At 44.1% G+C, this 26,500-nt stretch overlaps 1 protein-coding gene and 1 pseudogene across 1 annotated transcript in view; both read left to right on the forward strand.

Annotated features, from left to right (window-relative positions):
* Positions 1-5,599: 5,599 nt before the first annotated feature.
* On the forward strand, positions 5,600-12,631 carry LOC129355490 (sodium channel protein type 2 subunit alpha-like; annotated as a pseudogene).
* A 484-nt stretch (positions 12,632-13,115) lies between these two features.
* The window catches only part of LOC129355492 (sodium channel protein type 5 subunit alpha-like), a 79,145-nt gene continuing 65,760 nt past the window's right edge, over positions 13,116-26,500 (forward strand). Inside the window, 5 exon segments of the mRNA XM_055025084.1 lie at positions 13,116-13,166; positions 18,686-18,777; positions 20,432-20,558; positions 20,560-20,630; positions 20,633-20,671. Of these exon segments, the coding sequence (XP_054881059.1) occupies positions 13,162-13,166; positions 18,686-18,777; positions 20,432-20,558; positions 20,560-20,630; positions 20,633-20,671 (334 nt within the window). The 5' untranslated portion in view covers positions 13,116-13,161.

Consider the following 26,500-nt stretch of genomic DNA (forward strand, 5'->3'; position numbering starts at 1 on the left):
GGAAACCAGAGAGAGAGACAGGAAACCAGAGAGAGAGAGACAGGAAACCAGAGAGAGACAGGAAACCAGAGAGAGACAGGAAACCAGAGAGAGACAGGAAACCAGAGAGAGAGAGACAGGAACCAGAGAGAGAGACAGGAAACCAGAGAGAGAGAGACAGAAACCAGAGAGAGAGACAGGAAACCAGAGAGAGAGACAGGAAACCAGAGAGAGAGAGACAGGAAACCAGAGAGAGAGAGACAGGAAACCAGAGAGAGACAGGAAACCAGAGAGAGAGACAGGAAACCAGAGAGAGAGAGACAGGAAACCAGTGAGAGAGACAGGAAACCAGAGAGAGAGAGACAGGAAACCAGAGAGAGAGAGACAGGAAACCAGTGAGAGAGACAGGAAACCAGAGAGAGAGAGACAGGAAACCAGAGAGAGAGAGACAGAAACCAGAGAGAGAGAGACAGGAAACCAGAGAGAGAGACAGGAAACCAGAGAGAGAGACAGGAAACCAGACAGAGACAGGAAACCAGAGAGAGAGAGACAGGAAACCAGAGAGAGAGAGACAGGAAACCAGAGAGAGAGACAGGAAACCAGAGAGAGACAGGAACCAGAGAGAGAGACAGGAAACCAGAGAGAGACAGGAAACCAGAGAGAGGAAACCAGAGAGAGAGAGACAGGAAACCAGAGAGAGAGAGACAGGAAACCAGAGAGAGAGAGAGACAGGAAACCAGAGAGAGAGACAGGAAACCAGACAGAGACAGGAAACCAGAGAGAGAGGAAACCAGAGAGAGACAGGAAACCAGAGAGAGAGACAGGAAACCAGAGAGAGACAGGAAACCAGAGAGAGAGAGACAGGAAACCAGAGAGAGAGACAGGAAACCAGAGAGAGACAGGAAACCAGAGAGAGAGACAGGAAACCAGAGAGAGAGACAGGAAACCAGAGAGAGAGAGACAGGAAACCAGAGAGAGAGAGACAGGAAACCAGAGAGAGACAGGAAACCAGAGAGAGACAGAAACCAGGAGAGAGAGAGACAGGAAACCAGAAAGAGAGACAGGAAACCAGAGAGAGAGACAGGAAACCAGAGAGAGACAGGAAACCAGAGAGAGAGACAGGAAACCAGAGAGAGAGAAACAGGAAACCAGAGAGAGACAGGAAACCAGAGAGAGACAGGAAACCAGAGAGAGAGACAGGAAACCAGAGAGAGAGAGACAGGAAACCAGAGAGAGAGAGACAAGAAACCAGAGAGAGAGAGACAGGAAACGAGAGAGAGAGACAGGAAACCAGAGAGAGACAGGAAACCAGAGAGAGAGAGACAGGAAACCAGAGAGAGACAGGAAACCAGAGAGAGAGACAGGAAACCAGAGAGAGAGAGACAGGAAACCAGAGAGAGAGAGACAGGAAACCAGAGAGAGAGAGACAGGAAACCAGAGAGAGAGACAGGAAACCAGAGAGAGACAGGAAACCAGAGAGAGAGACAGGAAACCAGAGAGAGAGAAACAGGAAACCAGAGAGAGAGACAGGAAACCAGAGAGAGAGACAGGAAACCAGAGAGAGAGACAGGAAACCAGAGAGAGAGACAGGAAACCAGAGAGAGGAAACCAAAAACCTGGTTTTGTTTTATTCTGTTAAATCAGGATGTGTTTGTCTCACTGACCAATCAGTGTTGAGATGTTTTATCCATAAATCATCTTCAGTTCCTCATTGGCTCAGTTTGTTCCACAGAAGGAAAATCCACAGAAACGAAGCGTTTATGTGCTGAGACCCGACTCCTGGTCCCATAATGAGATCAGTGAGGGAAACATGGAGGTGATTCAGGTCCATCTGACGCGTCTTTTCAAACTTACATGGAAACCTTTGGGAACAAAACGATGTTTTTCTCTCGTGGGATGAATCCACTCAACAGTTCAGTGCTGCTGGGGAGGGCCGGTGGCGCTGCAGCGGTTCTGCAGAACATTACATCAGCAGATGTGGGGAATCTCGTCCTGCATCGCCATGGCGACACCCCGGTCCCCTCCGCCAGCCGGGCTTGGCGTCCTGCCCGGATCCACTGAATAATGTCCATCGGGTCGGCAGCGCCGTGACCGAACGCGCTTCCTCCTCTCAGACTAATTGAATTGATTCTGCTGCGCTTTCCCACTGAAACACAGGACCTCGAACGCACCGCGAAGTCCATGCATGTCCTGGTGGCCCCGTCAGGGACCCGTCAGGGACCCCCATCAGGGTCCCCCATCAGGCCCCCCATCAGGGCCCCCGTCATTTCAGTCTAAAACTCATGGATTTGTCTTGTTGAGTCAACAGATTGTTTCCGTTTGTGATGATCTGATTGGTCAGACTGAAGCAGCGGCGCCCCCTGTCGGCGCTGCCTCCTCACTGCAGCCCAGAACTTCCAGGAAGCTCCTGGTTCTGGAGGAGCAGCGAGTTGAGATGAAACGGTGTGAACCATTCAGAACCATTCAGACTTGATTTGGGCCGGTCCACCAGCCCAGAACTTCCCTTCAGAGGCTGAGGCAGCAAGTTACACTGTAAAAACTAAGCATTTGGATCAATGCCTGGAAACACAAGACTGAACCTGCTGCATTCAACCAGCAACGTTTTCATGTGAATCTTTTCCCCTGATTCTGCTGTTGCGCCTGAATCTCCCTTTGTGGGAAATAAATGAAAAACAAACATTTGCATCTCTGGTTTCCTCAAACTGATGTTAGTTTGGTTTGATTTGAAGTTTTGCAGGATTTTAGAAAGTCCTGATTTAAGTTCTGATGTTTATAATTGGAGACATTAATGTTTTACAGAAATAATAAAATGGAGCTTATTGCTAAACATTTCTTGGTGTGTCTATGAGTGTAAAACGAGAAGAGTGCTATAATTCGTCCATTTAAAACTCCTGCTTCGTCCGCCATTGTTCAGATTACTGAAATCTCCCTTTTGACCTGCAATGCATCTTGGGAAAGTGTGGGCTGGGAAATATGCATCTCAGTGACTTTAGAAACATTAAAATGTGACCTGCGAATGTTTCTGCTCCTGAATTTCAACCCAAACCCAATGACCTGAAAATCCAAGATGGCCGACGCGTAAGGCTACCTGAAGGAAGAAGCGGTTTGGTTCCTCGGAAATCCGTCTCATGTTTTCAGTTTACCTGAGCATAAAACAAGTTAATCTCTGGTTTCAACTGGACTTGGTGAAATATCTATAAAGATAAGTCGTTTTTGGTCCATTAGTTTAGGAAGGTGGTGAATTAATATTCAGAATCTGCTGTCATGTTGCTGCTTATTGTTTCCCTGACGAGTCCTGAGCTTTTAGTACGTGATAAAGTGTGGCAGCAGAATGGAAAGCAGAGCTGAGGAGCTCATCAGGAGCTACTGTACTGGAAGTGTGTGTGTGTGTGTGTGTGTGTGCGTGTGTGTGTGTGTGTGTGAGAGAGAGAGAGACTGAGTGGATGACAGCATTTGATAAGAACAGGAACCAGAGCCAACTTTTCCTTTCATGTGGACACAAACACACTGCAGAAATCAGATTTGAGAGCTGTGAAGAAGAAATGCATGAAGGCTTGAAAAACGAGGCCCGTCCAATCATTGGATTAGGCTCCGCAGCAGATGGCCTGGACACACACCTGTTAAACACTCACACACTCTCAGTCTAGGCTTTTGAAGCTAACAGCATTAGCTGCTAGCGTGCTTCGCTTTCTTCTGCTTGGCTGCGGTAAACCACTACTGTCCACTGGGATTTCTCAATAAACCAGTAAAAGTGAACAGATTATTAGTTTGTGAATGTTCAGCAGATAAACTGGAAGCTAACGGAGGGTTTGTGGTTCCTTCAGCTACTGCAGCTAAAGTAGAAATAATTTATCAGTCTGATATATTTATAGTATTAAAACAGCAATTACCCATCAATATGCTGTTGCTACTGCTTCAGTAAAACTATCTTTTGTTAATTAATTCAACTAATTTACTGATATTTCTTGATAAGAAACTTTTGCAACTAGCTAGGAGGACAATAATAAAACAATCTAGGATACAAGGAGCTTTAGCTGATTATCAGTCAAAAACAAAAAGTCAGGAGCTTTCATTGGCTCAGCACAGGACAGCAAATCAGAAAGTAAGTAATTATTCTGTCTGTCCTGAAAGTTGCATGATCGCAAACACTGAGGTTCTCTATGCTATGCTAACATAGTTAGCTTAAATTACTGATAGAGAAAATATCTGTATAAAAACAAACCACAGTTGGGACTGGAGTTTGTTTTCAAGCTTAAAATGGATTCCAATAAGTTAGCAGCTATTATAGTTGCTACACTAGCAGCTAATATGTTTGCTATGGGTTAGCAGCTTCTGCAGATGCTAAAGGTTAGCATCTGTAAGAGCAGCTGATATTGTTGTGCAAGTGAACAGGTGATATAGTAGCTAAATGTTAGCAGGTCAACAGTGGTCACAGGTTTGAAGCTAGTTTAGTTGCTACATGCTAACAGCTAATATGTCCAAAACAAGAATGTTGTTAGAAGCTTCTAATGATATTAGCCTTTATCTGGAATGATAAATAATGACCATTTGCTTCACTGCTTTAGCTAAACTGCTTTCTTTGGCCTTTTGATGCTAATTTGAGAAAACATGTAACCCAGAAAGTAGCATCAACATTTCTTTAGTGTGAACAAGTTAAATTCAGGCTTCATTTATTCCTCTAAAACTGTCAACATCCAGTCCTCGAGGTGTCCTGCAACATTTAGATGTGCCTCTGCTGCACCACCTGAATACAATAATTAGGTCATTAAGGCTCTGGAGATCTGATCTACACAAGGAGGAGGTAATTAAGCCATTTCATTCCTGTGTTTTGTACCTGTGGCACATCGAAAAACTGCAGGACAGCGTCCCTCGAGGACTGGAGTTTGACACCCCTGATCTAACAGATATTTTCATACTGTTTCTAATTACTACACAGTTTGTATTCACTCCTCTTTTCTCTCATTGCTAGAAAGTTAAATCTAATAGTTTGTCTGATTCCTGCCACCTGACTGTTCATGGCACCTTAAACACATCACTGACTGCAGCATTCAGCAGACAGTTGTTGTTTTTATGGGATCTCCTGTTGAAACTGGAACAAAGAGCCACTGATGATTCAGAAATGAAGGGAACCCAGAGCGTACAGTAGGGAGCGTCAGGAGGAGGCGGATGAGTTTCTCAGGCTGATTGCTGCCTGTTGGAGCCTCTGAGTGCAGCTCTAATGACGAAGCCTGCGATGCTGTGGGTCGTCCTGAGCGGCAGGTCGCCGTTTCAGAGGACGTAATCAACCTGGCAGAGAAGAAACCGCCAAATCATCCCCACTCTGCAGGTCCTCGAATCAAGCGCTCCTCATCTCATGATTTAACCATCCAAAATATTCTCAACAGGTGTCTGAACAGTCTGACATCCGACTGCAGGAGGCTCGTTTCTGGAACAAACGCATGAAAATATGAAAATGCTCTTTGTTTTCGTCTGTTTTAGTCAGTTTAAAGAAGTTTCGGTTGATGAAGAGGGCAGCAGAGTAACGATATGAAGTGCTGGACATTTAAGTGAGTCTCTGTGTGTCTGCAGCTGGTATACCAGGCCAATTAGCAGCAGGATCAGGATGAGAAGATGGCTGGCTATGTTTCCAATGGGACCAGAGAGCTTTAAGCGCTTCACGCCGGACTCCCTGGCGGCCATCGAACAGCGCATCGCCCAGGAGGAGGCCCGACGCAAAAAGCAGTACCAGGAGGTACGTATGGGCCCGCGCGCCCCGCCCGCCTGGGCCAGCGCGCCCCGCCCGCCTGGGAACATCAACCAGAAATGGAAACAGGAAGTAGCCAGTTAAACACCTTAACGGTTTGTCAGCTAACCCAGATTAGGCTTTATTGTTAGCTTACATCCATCATTAGCTATAAATGAAAAATAATAAAGTTATTCTTCTAAACATCAGAGGAAACTTTAAACCTGTTGAAGTTTTCCATTGAAATCTGGAGGCAACATTTTGTTTGAAACTGCAGAGTTTGAGTTCCTGAGTGAAGCTGATCTCCACCGACTCCAAGCCTGATCCAGTTGCTGTCAAACATTTGTGGAGCTAAAGTTTTTATTTGTGCCGATATCATTTTAAAGATATTAATAAAAAGGTTTCCAGAGGTCAGAGGTCATCATCAAAAGCAGCACAAACGAAACATTTTGCTGCACAAACATATTTGAGTTGATTGACACAAAATTTATTTGGTTTTGAAGAAAGTGGAAGTCCAACTTCAGTCAGATTTTGTTTTGTTGGGTCAAACTGTGATGCTAAGCTAGCTGATGCTACCTTAATGCTCAGGTCAGATTTATTTATTTATTTTTCTTTTAACTTATTTTTTTTGCAGTATTTCATACATTTCATTAAATGTGATGTATGTGTGAATGCTTTCCGACTCCAAAGCGAGTCAGAAAACGAACGTTTCCGTCATGCAGCGGCGCTTTGATCACGGTGGTAAAGATGGCCGCCGTCACATCACAACCAGACCAACACTTTGCTTCAGCCCTCTGGTTATTTATTATTGTGATGCATCAATAACATCAGTCGCATACAAAGCGAGTTATTTCCACATATAGAGGAACTTTATATGCAAGTTTTTGGGTAAATAGATCTGAACAGATTGCTCTGAAAAAATCAGTTATGAGCAAAATAAATCAAATTTGGGTCACATTTGGCAGTTCTACTGCAAAACAGAAAGTTCCTGTTTCCTCACTGAAAATGCAAACAAAGCGGATGAAGAAGGACAAAAGGCTGAGATCATAACGTGGTTCTGTGTTGAAAGGACCTGGGCGACGTGGAGCTGCCCCGGCCGGCCCGACCTGGAGGCGGGGAAGCAGCTGCCCCGGATCTTTGCCGACATCCCGTCTCACCTGGTGGGCGTTCCCCTGGAGGACATCGACCCCTACTACTTCAAGGACCAGAGGGTAGGTCCTGTCCAAACGGACCTAAACGCTTTTCAGGACAAGATCCTGAATTTAGCTCCAGGTTTTGGCAGCGAAATGCTTCCATAATCTACTCTTGAAATTCAAAACAATTACTGTTGGAAAAACTGCTAAAAGCTGCTTATTATTATATCTGCATGTAAAATATGAAACGATTCTTCATGACTTTTAGCCAAAGTTATGAGAGAACAGCTGCAGGTCTGAACTGTTGAATGAGTCCAAACATAAAGCTTCTAAATAATCCGTCATTCATTCACGTTAATCTCATGAAAACAGCAGGAAACCCATCAGATCGGGTCGTAGAGAAGAAAAGGGTTAAATGTTTGCAGTGCAGCAGGAAGATTTGCTGTTTTTGCACTGAAGCTTTTCTGTTTCTCCTGCAGACTTTCATAGTGCTGAACAAAGGGAAGGCCATCTTCCGCTTCAGCGCCACGTCGGCGCTCTACATGTTCAGCCCGTTCCACCCCATCCGCAGGCTCGCCATCCGGATCCTGGTCCATTCATATCCTTCACTCTGCTCGGGTCAAAGGTCAGTCAGACTGCGTTGAACTGAACCCGGTTGGACCTGACCTGTCCAGGCAGATCTGGGCTTATTTAAACACCAGATGGTCATAATTAGACGATTAAAGGAACGTTGCACTTATTTTACTCCAGATATCAGCTCAGTAAATGTCCTGGGGTTTAGTCCAACTGTGTTTTTAAGCATGCAGAAACGAGACGCTGTTCAAACATCAGGAAACAGATTCTTGTTCTGACTCTAATCTCCACTGACCACAAACGTCTCTGCTGATTTTAATTTTAGATAAAACTCACTGGTTCTGCTCCCAGTCCAGCGATTAGCGCTGCCTTTAAATGGCAGCGAATAAATGGTGATGTAAGTGCATTTCCTCCATTAATCAACAAAATAATTAAGCTACTTTTTCTAAAAGCACTTGCTGCTGAAACACCAGCACACTGACTTATCCCATTAAAAGCTCAATTATGGCTGAAAACAAATCTATTTTCTCTCCTGCGAACATTAACAGCTCAGCAGGCCGGGCGGCTCTGGCTGCATTTACAGCAGGAAGAAAACCAGCAGTTTGTTCTGGAGAATCAATGTTTTCATTTCAGGATGTAGAAAAGAACAGTTTGGCTAATCGACCTCTGACCTCTGGTCTGCCTACAAACATCAGTCTGGGTTTGGTTGAAGTGAACTCTGGTTCGGTTTCCTATGTGAACGCCAAGTGGAACAAAAGCAGGAAGTGGACTACAGCAGGGCATTCTGGGTAAATACAACCAAAGCTAACATACTAGTCTAGCGCTAACAGCAGAAATGGCTCCTGGTCTTCAGCCAAAGACTAAGAGAAATCACTAAACTCTGACGCCTCCATCTGTTTCATTGGTGAAACAGGAAGTGTTCTCAGGGTCTTCAGAGGTTTTAGTGTCGTTTCCTACAGTGTTTGTTGGTGCAGCGCCCCCACAGGCCAGGCAGGCTGGTTTGCCTCTGAAGCTAATGTTAGCATTTAGATGCTATTTTAGGTTAGCATAGTTTCACCCTAACTCCTTTTTTAATCAGATTTATTTTTATGTCGCTGGAGTCATAAATAAATGTTTGTCAGTTTCCTTCGGTTTGTTCATTAAATTAACATTAATTTAATGTTAAATTATATTCTGTGTTTCTGTATTTATGTTTTCTATCAGTTGATTTAATTCAGATTATTGGTAATATCTTCTGAGATCTACCCCGATAACATAAAGTCTGGATCACTGCTTGGCTTTTCTAAGCTGTCTATAGGTTGTCTGCTCAGCTTGGTAGAAATGATGAGAAAATAATAAATCCCTCCTCTGCTGATAACTTGTATTAAATGGTGTTAATGTAGTTGAAGTAATTCCAGGGTGATAAAGAAAATGTGGAGGATTCTTTTAAAATTACACTTCATTAAAATAAAAACAAAAGCTGGCAGCGCTGCTCCCATGTAGAAGAATAAAAGTGTCTCAGAGCTTTTAGGCCCACACATCATTCGTCACTCAGGCTGTTTAATCGCCGCTGCTGCTGCAAACGGCCAGGAATCTCCTGTGACGCGTTTAACAGGACGGACAAAGAAAACGCAGCAAAAACACCGCAAAAACAGCGCAACACCGGAAGGTTCTGTCCCATTGGCCCCGCCTCCTTTGGCTCTAGACCAACATGTCAGACATGACTTCGCACCTCCGCTGCCTCCATCCTCACCGGCTATTTTTTACAGCTGGAAGCGGCAGCGCTGTACACGCTGCCGCCGTCACAGGGATCGGCGGCGAGGTGTGGAGTGTGTGTGTGTAGGTGTGTGTGTGTGTGTGTAGGTGTGTGTGTGTGTGTGTAGGTGTGTGTGTAGGTGTGTAGGTGTGTGTGTGTGTGTGTGTGTGTAGGTGTGTATGTATGTGTGTGTGTGTGTGTGTGTGTGTGTGTGTGCGCGTGTGTGTGTGTGTGTGTGTGTGTGTGTGTGTAGTGTATGTGTGTGTGTGTGTGTGTAGGTGTGTGTGTGTGTGTGTAGGTGTGTGTGTGTGTGTGTAGTGTGTGTAGGTGTGTATGTATGTGTGTGTGTGTAGGTGTGTGTGTGTGTGTAGGTGTAGGTGTGTGTGTGTGTGTGTGTGTGTGTGTGTGTAGGTGTGTGTGTGTGTGTGTGTGTAGGTGTGTGTGTGTGTGTGTGTGTGTGTGTGTGTAGGTGTGTGTGTGTGTGTGTGTGTAGGTGTGTGTGTGTGTGTGTGCGTGTGTGTAGGTGTGTGTGTGTGTGTGTGTGTGTGTAGGTGTGTGTGTGTGTGTGAAGTGGACCTCCAGTCCAGGCTCTGGATGAAGTGTGTTCTGGAGTGCTGCCCGCCCGCGGCGGCGCCACCCTGACAGGCTGCGGCGTGATCTGCAGACACACTCACTAATTCTCCATCAGAACCGCTTTTATCTGACAGAACCCATCCAAACGGGTCCGTCACTTCGGCGCGGACCGCCCGGCTACGGAGGTGTGAGAAGCAATCGGCCGGGATGGAGGTTCTGGTTCTGATGAAGGCAACCGGAACCACAGAACCGGACGGAACAAAACGACCGGTCCTCCATGTTAAAGTAGGAAACATGGAGACACATGAGAAAACATGACGAAGGTTTTCTGACCCGTTGGGTCTCAATATTCAGCTTATTGTTTATATTTATACTTTTCAGAACCGGCACCAGGTGATTAAGTCTAAACAACAAAACTGCACTCATTTATTATATTATAGTAGTCATATAATTATTATTATAATGTCGTTTTCCCAGAGAAAATGATTTGATATTTTAATTTTAAAATGTATCTAAACTCTGTGAAAGCTTAGCCCCGCCCCCTAACAAATTCCAGCAAAGTGGGCGGAGCCAATGGACACGGTGGGCGTGGCCAACTGTAGGAATGAGCAGGAAAAGGGAAATGAATTGGCTGCTATTTGTAGCCAATTCATTTCGATAAAGCAACTAGCATTAAAGCTCTTCCCTCTCTGCTGCCCCCTTCAGGCTGAACGGTGGTCACTGCAGTCTAGTTTCCTATGGGGTCCAGCAGCTTCGTTGGGGTCAAGCCTAACCGACCGGGGGTAAACCGTCTCGCTCAGACACGCCCCGGGTAGCGAGTCAGAGCGACTCGTTCCTGTAAACGTCTCTTAACTCAGAAAACTTTCTGTTTTTCGCTAAAGAGCCTGGGAAGCTGCTAAGCTGCTGGGAGTTTTCCCTCATTCGGATGCCAACACTTGGCCCCGCCTCTCAGTGTATCTTGGCTCCGCCCACTGTCAGGGGGCGGGGCTAAACCTTAGCATGGTTTAGTTACAGCTAAAGTACTTCCTAAAGGGCTGGTTCCCTAAAAATACCTGGAAAAACTGCAACTCACTTTGCTACACCAGCAGCTAGAACCTGAAGTACCAGGCTGAATTTGATGGATTGATTGATTGATTTAACAGACTTATGATCCACATAGACAGCAACAATAAAATCAGCCGTATGTTTAAGGAACACTGATTTTGTCAAAGTGGGGTTATGTTGAGCGCTTATGTCTAGTCAGTATCTTACCTGTGGTTGATTCTCTTATCACCTACATTCAGATAAAATTGGGTTGTTTTATCGGCTGAAGGTTCAGTTTGACCCGTTTCTTGGTTGTTGATGGTTTTAACCCAGAAGTAAACATGGACTTGATCGGGTCGCCTGGAGCGGAAAGATGGCAGAATCTGTGGAAATCAGAAGTAGAAAAGAGGCAGTGGGAGAAGATGGATCCCGTGGAGGAAGTGGGAGGTGTAATGACATTAGCTGTACAGTGGCCTGGGAGGCCACAGCATCAGGGCTACCATTAGCTGATAATTAGCCTCTGGCTGCGCGGCGTGGGGACGTTTGTTTGTCGAGTGCTAACCGTATTATCTCACCAGCTGCCAGCCGCCGCTCAGTCAACAAGTTTTGAGTTTGGGCCGCTCTCGCTCCGGCAGCATGTTCCCTCTGCCAAATTACAATAATTATGATTCATTTATAGCCGTGATTGACGGCTGCGCCGGCTTCCTCCTCCAGCACGGCAGGTGAAGGTGATATTTAACCTGTTCTGCTGCTGCTGACACTTGGAAACTTCCCACTCCCCATTATGACATGATTAGAGTGGGCTCTCCTGCGAGGGGGGCGCTAATGGCAGATTAATTTGCTGTATTGAAAGTGGCAAGAATCAGAGGGAAGCGAGGACTCTTCATCTTTATTTAGCTCTAATGAAGGTAAACTCCTCACAGCGATGGCCTGAAATCAGACGGCTGCTTTTACATGTCAGAGTTTAGCTGAAACTCAGAAAAACTGCAGTTCCCCGAATTTTAACAAAACGCCAAAGACGTTTTACCTCAGCGACTAAAAGCTGCAAATTACAGAAAATGACTGAATCAGAGTAATTGTTTTTCTTTTTGTGTCTGACGGACCAATGACTAACCAGCCCTTTAGTTTGAGGAAACGTCAGATAGATTCATGTTCTGCTAAAAGCAATCAGCTGTTAAACAAAACAACCAGGATTTCACATGTCTACACTGACCAGCAGGTAGTTTCATTTAAACTATACAGACTTATTAAAGTACCAATAAATTTACATTAAATGTAGGACAAAATGTCAACATTTGGTCAAACTGAAAAACCCAAAATATAGAGGTTTTAATGACTTTTACTGTGTAAAGTTAATATTTAATATTATAATTAAAAATAACGGCTGGATTCTGAATTGAAAGTTGAAGCTTTTGGAAAAACCAGAATTTTTTCCGTTCAGTTTGACTTTGGAAGGAATGACTTAGTTTTAGATCAGAAAATAGATTTCCATTTTATTATTATTATACTTTCTAATGTTCTGAATGTTCTGTCATACGTTAGTAACTCAGGACAGAATGTTGCCTCTGGCCTGTAAATATCTCGGCCTGCTAGCATTGGGCTGGTTTCACTTCCTGCTTCCTGTTAGAAAAAACAAACATCAGTAAAAACTTTCCCACTTCCAAAGGAAAACTTTGAATTTCTCTTGTGTTGGGGATCCCAGCTGGAAATGAGCGCACACACCCCCAAACTGTGCGAGTGGTCTTTGTTTTCCTGTTGGTCTGTGTTACATGTGAGACGTTGTTCCTCCTTAACCTGCTCACTTTGTTCAGTTTGTTCATCATGTGCACCATCCTGACCAACTGCTGCTTCATGGCCATGTCGGAGCCGGCCAACTGGACCAGTAAACCGTAGAACCGTCCAGACACGAGAGGAGGAGGATGAGATGTGATGAACAGGAAGCGGCGGCGCTGAGGCGGTTCAGAGGTGAATCGTGTGCAGCAGAAATGTCAAGCTGCAAATGTCAGAGTCTGGAGGAAACATGTCTGAACCCATCAGCTGAGCAGAGACTCGGATTAACTGAGGCTAACGCTAACGCTGTCAGGCTAGCTGCAGCGTTTTGGCCCTTAAAGGGACCCGTCCGTTAAAGTCTCAGCCTGACTCAACATGACTCTCTGTCTCATGTCTTCCTCCGCTTCACTTGATGTCTGGGACAAAATGAATAAGTGAAGGATGTCCAGCAGAAGCTTTTATCAATATTAATCCGTCTGTTTCTTATTTATTCCTCCTCCTCTCTCTCTGCTCTCGCTCGCTCGCCCAGGTACACCTTCACAGGTATTTACACCTTCGAGTCGGTCATCAAGATCCTGGCCAGAGGCTTCTGTGTGGGGCCCTTCACCTTCCTGAGGGACCCCTGGAACTGGCTGGACTTCAGCGTCATCGTGATGGCGTGAGTCACACACACACACACACGCACACGCACACACACACACACACGCACACACACACACACACACGCACACGCGCACACACACACACACACACACCTACACACACGCGCACACACACACACCTACACACACACACCTACACACACGCACACACGCACACCTACACACACACACACACACACACCTACACACACACACACACACACACCTACACACACGCACACACACACACCTACACACACACACACACACACCTGCACACACACACACACACACACACACCTGCACACACATACCTACACACCAGGAAGAGTCCAGGAAGGTTTTCCTGTAGCCGTCAGGCCGACCAGAACCAGAACCAGAACCAGAACCAGAACGTTCTGAGCAGAAACATTCACACCCTTTAATCTTTCCCACATTTAATGTATTAAGCGGCTTTTATTGTGAAGGGTCTGATGGAAAAGGCTGCATAGTTTACAGAATTTGATGGAAAAAAGTCTGAAAAGTGTGGCAGGCATTTATTTTCCTCCCCCTTTTACTCTGAGACCCAGAAGTAAAATGGCTTTGCTTCAATCTGTTGCAACAACTGATTTAATATAATATAAAATTTTGGAATAAAATGAATCTAAGTATAAATAGAAAATAATTGGCTGAGAAATTAAGCTGGAAACTTAAACTCAGAATCAAGAGAAATAAATAGAAATCAACTTAAAAAACTTAAACAATTAACTTAGTCTTAGAAAAATAAAAAACTTGAACGATTTTACTGAAGAAAACATATTTAGTCTTAATGCATCTGGAACAAAATCATAATTTTCTAAAAGTATCCTAAAGTCTAACAGAGAAAACCTGTTTCAGGAGCGAAACACTAAAAAACGTTTCTATATTAATTTACTTTTATTCCTCTAGAATGTGATCCATACAGAAACAGAAAGAAAACACAACTACACACATTACATAAAACAGCAGACACAAAGATTAATTATGAGTTTGTTGCTAGTACTTTATGAAACAATAAAAATAACCAGACTAAAGGATAGGTGAGACAGGAAGTGACTTTCCAGGAGCTTTTATTGTGAAGGAGCTGCAGGCTGGTGGCAGCTGAGCCAGCAGAGCGGCGGCTCTGTCGTCGTCCTGATGGGATTACTGCGGAGGAATTAAAGTGAAAGCTGCTCTGACGTTTCGCCTCTTTAAGCTCCAGTTTGAAAAGTTTCTGGTCAGTTTCAAAGATTCTGCAACGTCCGGAAAACCCGACTGCACAACTTCAGAACCGAAGAAGAAAACAGGCGGCAGAAAAACTTCCTGAGGAAAAACTGTCCATGCTGGACAGGAAGACAAAAAACTAGAGGTTAAATCCTAAAGGTTCTGAATATTTCAACGGGTCAGAACCGTCACCAGAACCACCAGAACCACCAGAACCATCAGAACCTTCAGAACCATCAGAACCATCAGAACCTCCAGAACCATCAAAACCATCAGAACCACCAGAACCATCAGAACCATCAGAACAACCAGAACCACCAGAACCATCAGAAACACCAGAACCACCAAAACCATCAGAACCATCAGAACCACCAGAACCATCAGAACCATCAGAAACACCAGAACCACCAGAACCATCAGAAACACCAGAACCATCAGAACCATCAGAACCATCAGAACCACCAGAACCACCAGAACCATCAGAACCACCAGAACCACCAGAACCACCAGAACCATCAGAAACACCAGAACCATCAGAAACACCAGAACCATCAGAACCATCAGAAACACCAGAACCATCAGAACCATCAGAACCACCAGAACCATCAGAACCACCAGAACCATCAGAACCACCAGAACCATCAGAACCATCAGAAACACCAGAACCACCAGAACCATCAGAAACACCAGAACCATCAGAACCATCAGAACCATCAGAACCATCAGAACCATCAGAACCACCAGAACCACCAGAACCATCAGAACCACCAGAACCACCAGAACCATCAGAAACACCAGAACCATCAGAAACACCAGAACCATCAGAACCATCAGAACCACCAGAACCATCAGAACCATCAGAACCATCAGAACCATCAGAACCACCAGAACCACCAGAACCATCAGAACCATCAGAACCACCAGAACCATCAGAACCACCAGAATCATCAGAACCACCAGAACCACCAGAACCACCAGAACCATCAGAACCATCAGAACCACTAGAACCATCAGAACCACTAGAACAACAAGCTGTGATTGTGGAAAAAACTGGAAAATGGATCCAAATAAAAACGGATTCAGGAAAAATTGAACTTTCTGACATGGTGAATCTTCGAACTTTTGATGAAAAATCAGATAAATTTATTCACCCTAAAAAAGACGAAATGTTGAGACGTCCAAATGTCTCCAGTCCAGTAGCAGTCAGTTTCACAACCAACAGGAAGCTCCCTCTGACTGAAGACTGTTGTTGCTGCTGTGCTAACAGCTCAATATCTGGATGACTCCTCCTTTCTTAGCTAGCTCTGCTGATCCACCTCCTTTGCTTTTGCTGCTCCTCTTGGAGTCTGTCTGGTTGCATCACCAGAGCGATACTGGAGTTGGGGATAAGAGATGTTTATCTCCTCTGGGATTCGGCCTCTAGAGGATTTTGGGTTCATTCTTTGACATAAATAAAAATGAACAGAATTCAGTAGAAAGTGAACGGAAGGAAGAACTCAGCTGACAAACATAAAAACCACCTTCAGCTCTGAGGCTCAGCCTGACCTTTGACCTCGGGATCAGGCAGTGATGGCCGACCTGCAGCGGAACGAGCAAAGTGAAATGTTTCAAAGATGCCTCCTCTGATGGAGGAAGGTTGGCTCTGACCCGGTCGGTCAGACCCGGACCGGTCAGAGGGGAGGAGCGTGGGAACGCGGTGAGGAAGGTCACCAGGTCGCTTAGGGAGCGGTGGTACCGGTCCGTCTGTCACGGTCCCTCTGTCACCGGTCCGTCTGTCACCGGTCCCATCGCTGTGATTACATCACTGCAGCATCAAACCTGCTGAAATACGAGCTGTGATGGAGATGCATTAGCAGCTCCAGGATCAGATGACCGAGTTTAACCGAGGCCCAACGGGCCGGCGTCGCCTGGCGCCGGGCCGGGCCGGGCCGGGCCGGGTTCTATCAGAGAAGATCAACACCATCACATTATTTAACCTCTGAAAAACAATCCCTGTTTGCCTTTTAACACTTTAAAACAGCAAGAAAAGTCATAAACATAAAATTAACAGTCGTTAGCATAATAAATGTGAAAATAAACAAAAAAAACTTGATTAGTAAAAGGTAGCATGAAAACTTAATAGTTTAGTATTTAAAAATACATTTTAATTTATTTTTTCTCAAACATATTAACACTTCAGTTACCTTCATAATGATTTTATTTTCCAATCTTCTGATATCACTTTTAAAAATAATGGCTCTTCTTGATGCTAAGCTAACTCTCATGTTAGCCTCACTGCTCTAAAATAAAACCTGCTCGATAACAAAGTATTCAAAATGTAAATTCTTCCTAAATTTGACTTATATTCCCATTTAGGAAACATTTTGTGAAAAAATAATATGTTCTGTTACTTTAGTTTTAATGTGATTACTGAATTTCCTCTCTGACTAACCAGGAAATGTTTTGAAAACTTTGGATCTTTGTTTCTTTGTGTTTTGCCAAGTTAAAAGCAAAAAGTTGAAAATATTCTCTGAAACATGTTGAAACTGCAAATACGGTTTATGTATTCGGTGTGATGTCTGTCAATGTTCTGGCCTTTTATATGACATTTATTGATCTAATTATTTCATAAAGGTTAATGACTGCCACTATAGCTACTGGCCCAGATCATGATAGGACCTCCACCGTTTTTACTGACAGTTGTAACTTTCATTATGTCTCAAACTTTGATCTGCAGGTCAAAGTTACTTTATGACCAATCAGAGGAAAAACATTTAGAAATTATACTCAGAATTGTGAATATTTAGAGGATTTTCAGACTTTCTTATCTTTGTCTTTTTTTGTCATTTGTTGGAAACCACCGCCCTGCTCCCTGCAGGATGTTAACAGAGTTTATCAAAGTAGGAAACCTGCAGGCGCTGCGAACGTTTAGAGTGCTGAGAGCCCTGAAAACTATCTCAGTCATCCCAGGTAAGGCCTCACCACCAGGGGGCGACATGGGCAGCTCATTCAAAGAGCACCAGAGAGTTAGCCGTGAACGTCATCTGCTGTCCGTCCGTGTCTGCCATGTCCTGCAGCTCCAGCCTACCTGCTCACCCCCCACTCTCCGCCCTGTCAGAGGTCACAGGTCACCTGATCTGTCTTAAAGGAACAGTACAGAAGGGAAAGTCAGATGAGGCTAAGCTGAGCACCTGGTCATTAGCTGGGAACGGAGGAAATATTCCTCTACCTCTGGAATTAACTCAAAACTTTCCTTTCACTCCTTTAAATGTTTGCTTTTGTGATGCTAACGTTTGAATTGTTTGCTAAAATTCAATAAAATGCGAGTAGCTAAGAAAGGAATGTAATCTGATTACCTCAATACTTACACATACATAATGAATCAAAATTTTTATCCACACAATCTTTAAATGAAATGTTTCTATTTTTATAATTTTTTTAAAATCTATTTTGCCATTTTTCCAGCACAATCATTGTTTTTATTTGCAGTTAAAATTTGCATTAAAGTTTTCTAAATCTTTAAATCAGTTTATTCCAACGAAATGTTTCAGGGGAATTTTGCCAATTAGCTAGCTAACAGCTCAATGAAATGACCAGCTAAAGAGTTAGCTTAGCACAATACTGATGAGCTAATGGAGCTAAGTTCACAATTAAAAAAGGGCAGATATTATCATTTCAAACAGTTTGTCTCATTCCATACATGAGGTTAGCTTCTGCTATACTAGATATTTGTGGTGTTTAATATTCTGCAGCAGTTATCAGTTTAAAGTGAACAACAAATCCCAAATATAGTGTTACTTTGCTGTTTAAGCTAGCAGGAACATTTAAACAGAACATCATACGCTATGATTTTATGCTAATTATCATAGTTAGCATGCTAACTGCAATATTCGCTAGGTATTTTTTATTAATTATAAAATGTTAATAACTTGTTTCTTCCAGCACATCTGACTTAATATGAATAAATAAAAAGGAGCTAACATTTTTAGTAATCCTGCTAATTAGCCATTTGCTAGCTCACAAAACAAGCAGCAAATAACAAAACTATCCTGATCTGACCAGCATACCAAAAGCAAACAAAAGTTGAGACATCTGCTGTGAATCTAAATTTCTGAGGATGAAACTGTCGGCCTGTGGTGAACATTTCTCCAGTCTGGATGGTGTGAAGCTTTCCTGTCTGATTTCTCCTCCTGTGGCTCCAGAGGCTCCACAGCTTTTCCTGTCTCTGCCTGGATCTGCGTCTCTCTGATTCTCCCTGCGTGTCGGCTCGTTGCTCCGTGTGGTCACATCCTTCTGTGTGTCTGTTTCTGTGCTTCTGTCTCCTGGCTTGTTGCAGATATGTCACTGAGTTTGTGGACCTGGGTAATGTGTCAGCCTTAAGGACGTTCAGGGTGCTGCGCGCGCTCAAAACCATCTCAGTCATCCCAGGTGAGAAACACGAGGGAAACGGAGCCGCCTCCTGACCCGCCGAGCTGCTAGAAATAAGTGGCTGTGTTTCATATCTCCTGCTGCATACTCCCTGCTGAAGCTCATCCATCTGCTTTGTCATTCCTGGAAATGAGCTCAGAGGCAGTATGCAGAAACGAGAGGCGCTTATTGACACTGTTTGAGTGGACAGCAGAGAACCAGAGGAAGAGAAGGACCAGCTCCAAATGTAGGATCTTAAATCTGAATTAGCAAAACCCAGAAACACTTTTCATACGGATGATTGTTTCTGTCTCAAATTAATGACTGAACAGTTTTGGCCAAAATGTTCACAAACTTTCTGCCAGATGTTTTCTGTACTAAAATAAAAGTTAGGTTGAGATTTCAAAGTGGAGCGTAAACATTTCCGACATTTTCTGTGACAGATTCCTTCATTTCCCACAATTCCACTGGGCTTGAAGCGAACCTCACTCCTGATGTTTTCTATGTTGGGATCCAGTTAATAATCTCTACTGGGAGGTTTTGATGGTTCACATTAAAATCATTTTCAGTTTGTTGTTTGAGACAAAATGTCATAAAACTGAAGCAGAAACGTTTGAGTGTAGTTTGGATGCTAAATGTTGCTATTTATCTGAGACTGTAGATGTTTCCCCTCTGGTAGAAGTGAGAGTGAGTCAGTGATGGTGTCGCCGTGCAGAAGTTTCGGGTCGTTCTGTGTGTCCACTCTGCATGTCAGCGAGGCGCCTTGTTGTTCCTCTGTGGTTCTGTTGTAACTGTTCAGCACCACAGTCATTGGCTCACTGGAAACAGGGTCAGGTCTGTTTGTAATGAAGCAGCTGAACAACATTCAAACCCTGGAAACGGAGGAGTTTGTGACACGGTAACGTTTGGACGGCTGTCAGCTCGTCTGCTCCCTCTGTTCAGTTCTCAGTGTTTGTTCCTGTTGTTCTGACCCACTTCCTGTGTGTCTCACTGTAACTTCAGGAGTTTGTTAGAGGGTGAAGTTGGTGATTTTCAGCAGGAGGAATGTCTTATTTACCCTTTTATTCATTTATTAATGCATGATTTGTTTCTGAGCATGAATAAGATGGCCGCCCTTTGCTAAAATCCTGACCTTCCAAAATCCCTCCTGATGGTTTCGGTACCATTTTTGTTTGGTGCTGAAGGGCTGCAGGAAATCACTCTAAGGGCCACAAATGGGCCCCGGGCCACACTTTGGACACCCCTGAACTAGAAAGTCCGGTCCGGTTGGTGAGGTGTGAACGCTAATCGACCTCTGACCTCAGCCTGGGTTTGGTTGAAGTGAACTTTGATTTGGTTTAATGTGAACGCCAAATGGACCAGAGACTGCTCCAAAAGCAGGAAGTGGACTATAATGCGGGGCATTCTGGGTAAATACAACCAAAGCTAACATGTTAGCCTAGCACTAGAAGCAGAAATGGACAGCTGTTGAAGCTTTGGACCCAATAGGACCGAGTCCATCAGACTGTCAGGAGGGAAAAACTCAAACCTTCCCTGTTGGATCAAATTCATCCTCCAGCGTGTGACTGAGTTTGTGTTTCAACATGCATCAGAGGGCGGCCATCTTGTCCTGCTGTGTGACGTTGTGGTTTAGAAGCGGCTATAAAGTATTAACTGGCCCCGCGGCGCTCCTCAGGCCTGAAGACCATCGTCGGCGCTCTGATCCAGTCGGTGAAGAAACTCGCTGACGTCATGATCCTCACCGTTTTCTGCCTGAGCGTCTTCGCCCTCATCGGCCTGCAGCTGTTCATGGGAAACCTGCGACAAATGCGTCCGCAGCACGGAGCACTGCATCAACGGCAGCCTGCCGGCCAACACCTCCTTCTTCTGCAATAACAGACCTGGGCCTCCATCAAGGACTTCATCGAAGACGAAGGTGAGTCGGGATGGTGGGGTCAGAACTTCCTGTTGGACACACACACACACACACACACACACACACACACACACACACACACACACACACACACACACACACACACACAGTCTGCAGGTTCTCCATCATGTGGATCACAGACTGTTGGTTTTATGGACAGATTAATTCTCCTGATTCATAATTTTTATTTTTATTATTCATCCATTCACAGCTTCATTTACCTTTTAAAACAATTATCTTTATTTCTTATTCTCCAGGCTTTATGAAGGTGTTTTACTTGAATAGTTATTTCTGTATTTTAGGAGTTTTTTACACTCTAATCTCCACACCAGGCATCAAAGGCTCCTAAATTCAAGGAATAATCAGTTTTACATCAGAACCTCTTTGTTCCCAACATTGTGGCACAAAAATAAAATTTCACTTTTACGTTGGAAAACAAATTCTGTGAATTGAGTCTTAAACACATTAATTTCCCTCCGAGTTGATAAAACCATAAAGCTATAAAAACAGCGGCTGCGTCGCTGACAGGCCGACGTGACGACGGCTGTAAATCTCCTCCATGTTTCGGGTCCGGTGTGATGCTCAGAGCGCAGCGTATCCCAGGATGCATTGCAGGCTGAGGGGAAGCTAACAGCTCAGCGGTTAAGTTGGTCTTTGTCACTTTTAATATCATTACGGATCGTTTTACGGATGGAACCCTGAGTTTGGACACAACCTTAGATTGATGTATTTTAGCCCAGTTGTTAGCTTAGCTTTAGCCGAGTGTATTTTATTTACTTCTCATTCCCAGTTAAGCTCTTTTCAGCACAACATTTCTTATTTTAGCTAGCATTGTTTTCACTCAGTGTATTCCAGCTTATTTAACATTAGCTTAGCATACCTAAACGTCACTAGCATTGGCTCTGTTGATCACACCTAGTTAGCCTAGCTTAGCATTTCTTTAATTCGTTTAGCCTTTTTATCATAGCGAAGCTTTTTGCTTAACTTAGCTTACACTTACTTGGCTTTGTTCATGTTATATTATCTTAGCTAAACATAGCTTAGCTTAGTTTACCTTAGCTTAGCTCTTCCTCTCTTATTTCACTTCAGCTAAATTATTCTTAACATAGCTTTTCATAAAAGCAGTTGTCACCATTTTATTGGCTGAATCTATTAAAAAAATCCCCAAAATAATAATTAAATAGTGTTTGAAATAAAGTTTAAGCTGCATTTAGGTCATTGAACTGAACAGTTACTGTCGTTCATTTTCTGTTCATCGTTTCTGTTACTGAGATTCTCCTGCTGAGATTCCCAGAACATTTCAGTGAAAACGGTTCCAGAAACAGAATAATAAAAATGAATCTCTTTGTCTTGTGTTGTTTATGAGTCTCTGATCTGCAGCTCATTTATCAGGCTGGATGTTTTCAAATGAAAGGCCCAGCTGCTGCTGCTAGCATCAGGTCAGACGTTCAGGTAAACACCAAACAAAGACTGAATATTTCCACAGACTCTCCACAGTCAGTCCCTTTATTCCACTTCAGACTCGACACAAAGACTTTAATGAGTCAAGCAGAGACTTTCCATCAGTCAATAAATCACTTTATTCACTAATTTCTCTCATTATTAGGTCAAAACTCACCGCTGTTTATTTTGACCTCATGACGTTTAAAGATGGACTGAATCTGGCTTCCCAGGAACAATCAAACCACATGGCATGTTTGGACTTTGACTAGGCCATTGAAACAGCTTAATTCTTTACATTTTAAGTTACCTTTGACTACAAGGCTCCTGGTTCTGGGGACTGTGAAACGAGCCCACATCATGACTCCTCCTCCACCGAGCTGAACGGTTGGTTTGAGTTTTCATTTTGCTGTTCTTTTCAGTTTGGTCTCCAAACTCGACTTTTCTAGATAAACGTCTCAGTTTCAAAGGCTTTTGCTGCTTTACATGGCGCCATATTGTTTCTCCTGCGAGTGTGACATTTGACCTGCAGACTGAGGCCTGAATCTGAGATGGAGCTGATGGTTTCTGTGTTGGGACATTGATTCCTGTGAGGGCTCCTGCTCTCTGAGTCGTTTCCTGTTCGCTCCTTTTCTCCAGATCTGGCCTGGAAAACATGGCCGCCTCCTTCATTTGTCCCCAGACGACGGTCAGATCGGCCGGAAGCTGCTGACCGCTAGATTATCGTCAAGTGCTGAACGTTTTGAGTCGTAGTGAAAGTAAAAATGACAAACTAAATTTGTTCCAGTAAACGACTTGTAAACTGACTCACCTGAAGCTGCAGAGCAGCAAACTGCCTCAACTTCCTGTTCCCAGTGATGGAAACAGGAAGTTGAGCCTCAGCTTCCTGTTCCCTGTGATGGAAACAGGAAGTTGTGCCTCAACTTCCTGTTCCCGTGATGGAAACAAGAAGTTGAGCCTCAGCTTCCTGTTCCCAGTGATGGAAACAGGAAGTTGAGCCTCAGCTTCCTGTTCCCAGTGATGGAAACAGGAAGTTGAGCCTCAGCTTCCTGTTCCCAGTGATGGAAACAGGAAGTTGAGCCTCAGCTTCCTGTTCCCTGTGATGGAAACAGGAAGTTGAGCCTCAACTTCCTGTTCCCTGTGATGACGGTGAATCAGGGAATTGAACCGGCAGCCTCCAGGGTAAAAAGTTCATGTTGTGTTGAGTGAATCCAGATGAAGTTTACAGTAAAGGTGGATGTCAGGACACGCTTCTCCTCACTAATGCACCTTCTAAATGTTCGCTCCCAGTTTACCTCTGCATCCATCACAACAAATAATTGTCCCCTGCGGGTTGCCGTATCGACCCCTAAAAGCTGCTGTGAAACCGAGAGGCGCGGGCGGCGCAACCCTGCCCAGCCCAGCCCGGTCCGGTCCGATCCGATCCGGTCCGGTCCGTCCTCTGCGCTGATCAGCCTCAATCTGCCGATCAATGTAACGCGTTTTCTCCCAACGTTTCCCATCAGGCTTTGGTTGTGCTGAGTCAGCAGGTGGGTCGGGTTACAGGGCGGGTTGTGTCTTACCAGGTGATCGGTTCTGATAAACTCATGATCCGATTGGTTCTGGACGTTGTGCTCTGATGGATGAGGCAGAACCACCTGGACCGCCGGTGCTTTGACTGGTCCCTTCCTGCTGATGAACAAACCGCCGGATAATTCACTTCGGACCATAACTCTTCCTGCTGTGCGTGTCAAAGCGGCAGATTTTCTCTGTAAATTTATCTTGTGCTGATGAAAACGCTGCGGCGGAGGACAGAGGTTTATTCATCCCTGACAGGATAATTTGCTGCTCTTGAGTTTTTAAAGAGGAATGAAATTAGGCGCTCTCCTTCAGGCGTCCCGTTGAGACAATTTTCTACATTTCTGCAGCTCAGTGAAATCTTCCCAGATGGTGGTCTCTTTGGGAAAAATGAATCTTTTTATTAATGTCAGAGCGAGTGCTAATATGCATTCATCTGGTGACGAAGAACATGAGCTGAACATCAGGTGATGCCATTAAGTGGAGGCAAACACGGCTTTGTTCTCCCTGGGAGCCGCAGAGAGACTCCAACGTTTCCTTTGTTTCAGCCGCCGTCCGTTCAGCATTCACACAGAATAAATAGTTCACTGTCTTTAATTAGCTTAAATTCTCTGTTTCTGTTAACGGACTCTTTAACTGCTGAACAACAAGCTGCAGTTTGTTTCCTCTGAACTCAATAAAATCTGATCAGAAAGTGACGCTCAGCTGAAACTCATTATGTAAAACAAAATCAAATATCAGCAATTCAACGTCAAATACATGGAAAACCAAAGAAGCAATAAGATTCTCAAAAAGTCAAGATGAATAAAACACAGTTCATGTTTTAAAGGAAACATTAAATGTGTCTTTTATACGTTGCTATATTTGACTTTTAAGTCATTTATAAATGATTTTCCATCTGATAAAGGTAAACCTGGATGAGGCTAGCTTGCCTTATGCTAACCTAGGCTAAGGCTAGCTCAGTTTAGCTAAGCATGCTAACCTAGGTAAGGCTATCTCAATTTAGCTAAGCATGCTAACCTAGGGTAAAGCTAGCTCAGTTTAGCTAAGCATGCTAACCTAGGGTAAGGCTATCTCAATTTAGCTAATGCTAACCTAGCTAAAAAAAAGCTACCGTAAAGCTAGCTCAGTTTAGCTAAGCATGCTAACCTAGGGTAAGGATAGCTCAGTTTAGCTAAGCCTGCTAACCTAGGGTAAGGCTATCTCAGTTTAGCTAACCTAGGCTAAGGCTAGCTCAGTTTAGCTAAGCTATGGCTCACAGAGCTAAACTGAGGCCAGCAGTTTAATTTAAAAAATTAAACTTTATTGATCCCAAAACCAAGCTGAGCTCGTCTGTATTTACTGCTGTAAATAATAAAACTGTTTCATAACTCAAGATGTTTTTGCACTAAATAATTTGTTACTGAAATACATTTGAGCGTCTGCTAGCTTTGGTATTTTTAACTGGATTTAACTAAATAAAAGGGAGTAAATTATTTTTGTGACAACAAAAGACTAAAGATCCAATTTAGAGTCTAATTTAAAACACGTTTCGTGTCCAGATGATCAATACTCGTCAGAGACCATCAGATCTCCTCCAGAGCAAACTGGAGCGGTTCTGTTGCGGTGGCTGCTGGACTTTTTTAAATTCTGTTGTCACTGTTCTGTCAGATTGGATGTAACTCATGGAGAGAGGAGCTGGAAACACGACAGGACAGATTAACGTCCCAGAAGAAGCTGAAACACGGAGAGCCGTTCAGTATGGCAGCCACAGAAACGGCCGAGGGAAGAAGAAGAATCAGGCGTCGGACCGCAGAGCGGATCCGCTTCACCTGCTCCTAATCTGTCATTTCATTCCCAATCAGCCTCAGATTATTCAATCCCAACAGTTTCCTGAACTCCCTGAATGTGAACCAGTCTGAGCCAAACCGGTTTTGTTTGCGACCAGTAAAGCGTCAGGTTGTGGGTTTGGGCCGCCCTGGTGCCGGTCCAGCAGACATTAAAGCGTATTGATGCAGTGGGAGATGGCCTGTGGTCGGGTCTAAGTGTTGGATGAATGTTTAACAAAGCGTGTTTGCTGTAATGGTTCAGGCTTTATGGGCCGCTCCAAACAGCCGGTCTGACGAGCGTATTGATCCGCCGGTAACCGGGCCCAGACGGCCTCACGCCCCGTCTGCAGGACACGTCAGGAAAACAACTTTTGCTTAGAAACATATGGATGTAAGAGACAGTTTTCCAGTGAAGCTGTGAATCGTTTCCAGGTGTGAAACATCCTGACGCTGCAGGTCTTCCTGTTGCTTGCAGCAGATTGAAATGTGAACATAAACTCGTTTATTGAGTCGGTTCCTAGAATCCTGTCTTTGTTTCTGCTGCTTCTGCAGTCAGTAAAACTCTCAGGATCGTTTAGTTTGTGTCTGGAGAAGAAGCCGTTTACTAAACCACCAGCTGAAACCTACCTGAAACTGCAGGGGGCGCCACTTCTGGCTCTGAAACAGATGATCAGTTATATAACTGACTGTTGCTGCCATTTTCACTTGTATAACCAGAAAACACTGGGAGGGGGCGTGGCCAGCAGAAGCTTATTTGCATAAAACAGGAAACAGTTCTTACGAACAGGAAACAGTTCTTACGAACAGGAAACAGTTCTTACGAACAGGAAACAGTTCTTATAAACAGGAAACAGTTCTTATGAACAGGAAACAGTTCTTATGAACAGGAAGCAGTTCTTATGAACGAGAAGCAGTTCTTATGAACAGGAAGCAGTTCTTATGAACAGGAAGCAGTTCTTATGAAGAGGAAGCAGTTCTTATGAACAGGAAACAGTTCTTATGAACAGAAAACAGTTCTTATGAA

This window comes from Poeciliopsis prolifica, unplaced genomic scaffold (assembly GCF_027474105.1).
Source record: "Poeciliopsis prolifica strain line A6 unplaced genomic scaffold, Auburn_PproV2 SCAFFOLD136, whole genome shotgun sequence".
Taxonomy (NCBI): domain Eukaryota; kingdom Metazoa; phylum Chordata; class Actinopteri; order Cyprinodontiformes; family Poeciliidae; genus Poeciliopsis; species Poeciliopsis prolifica.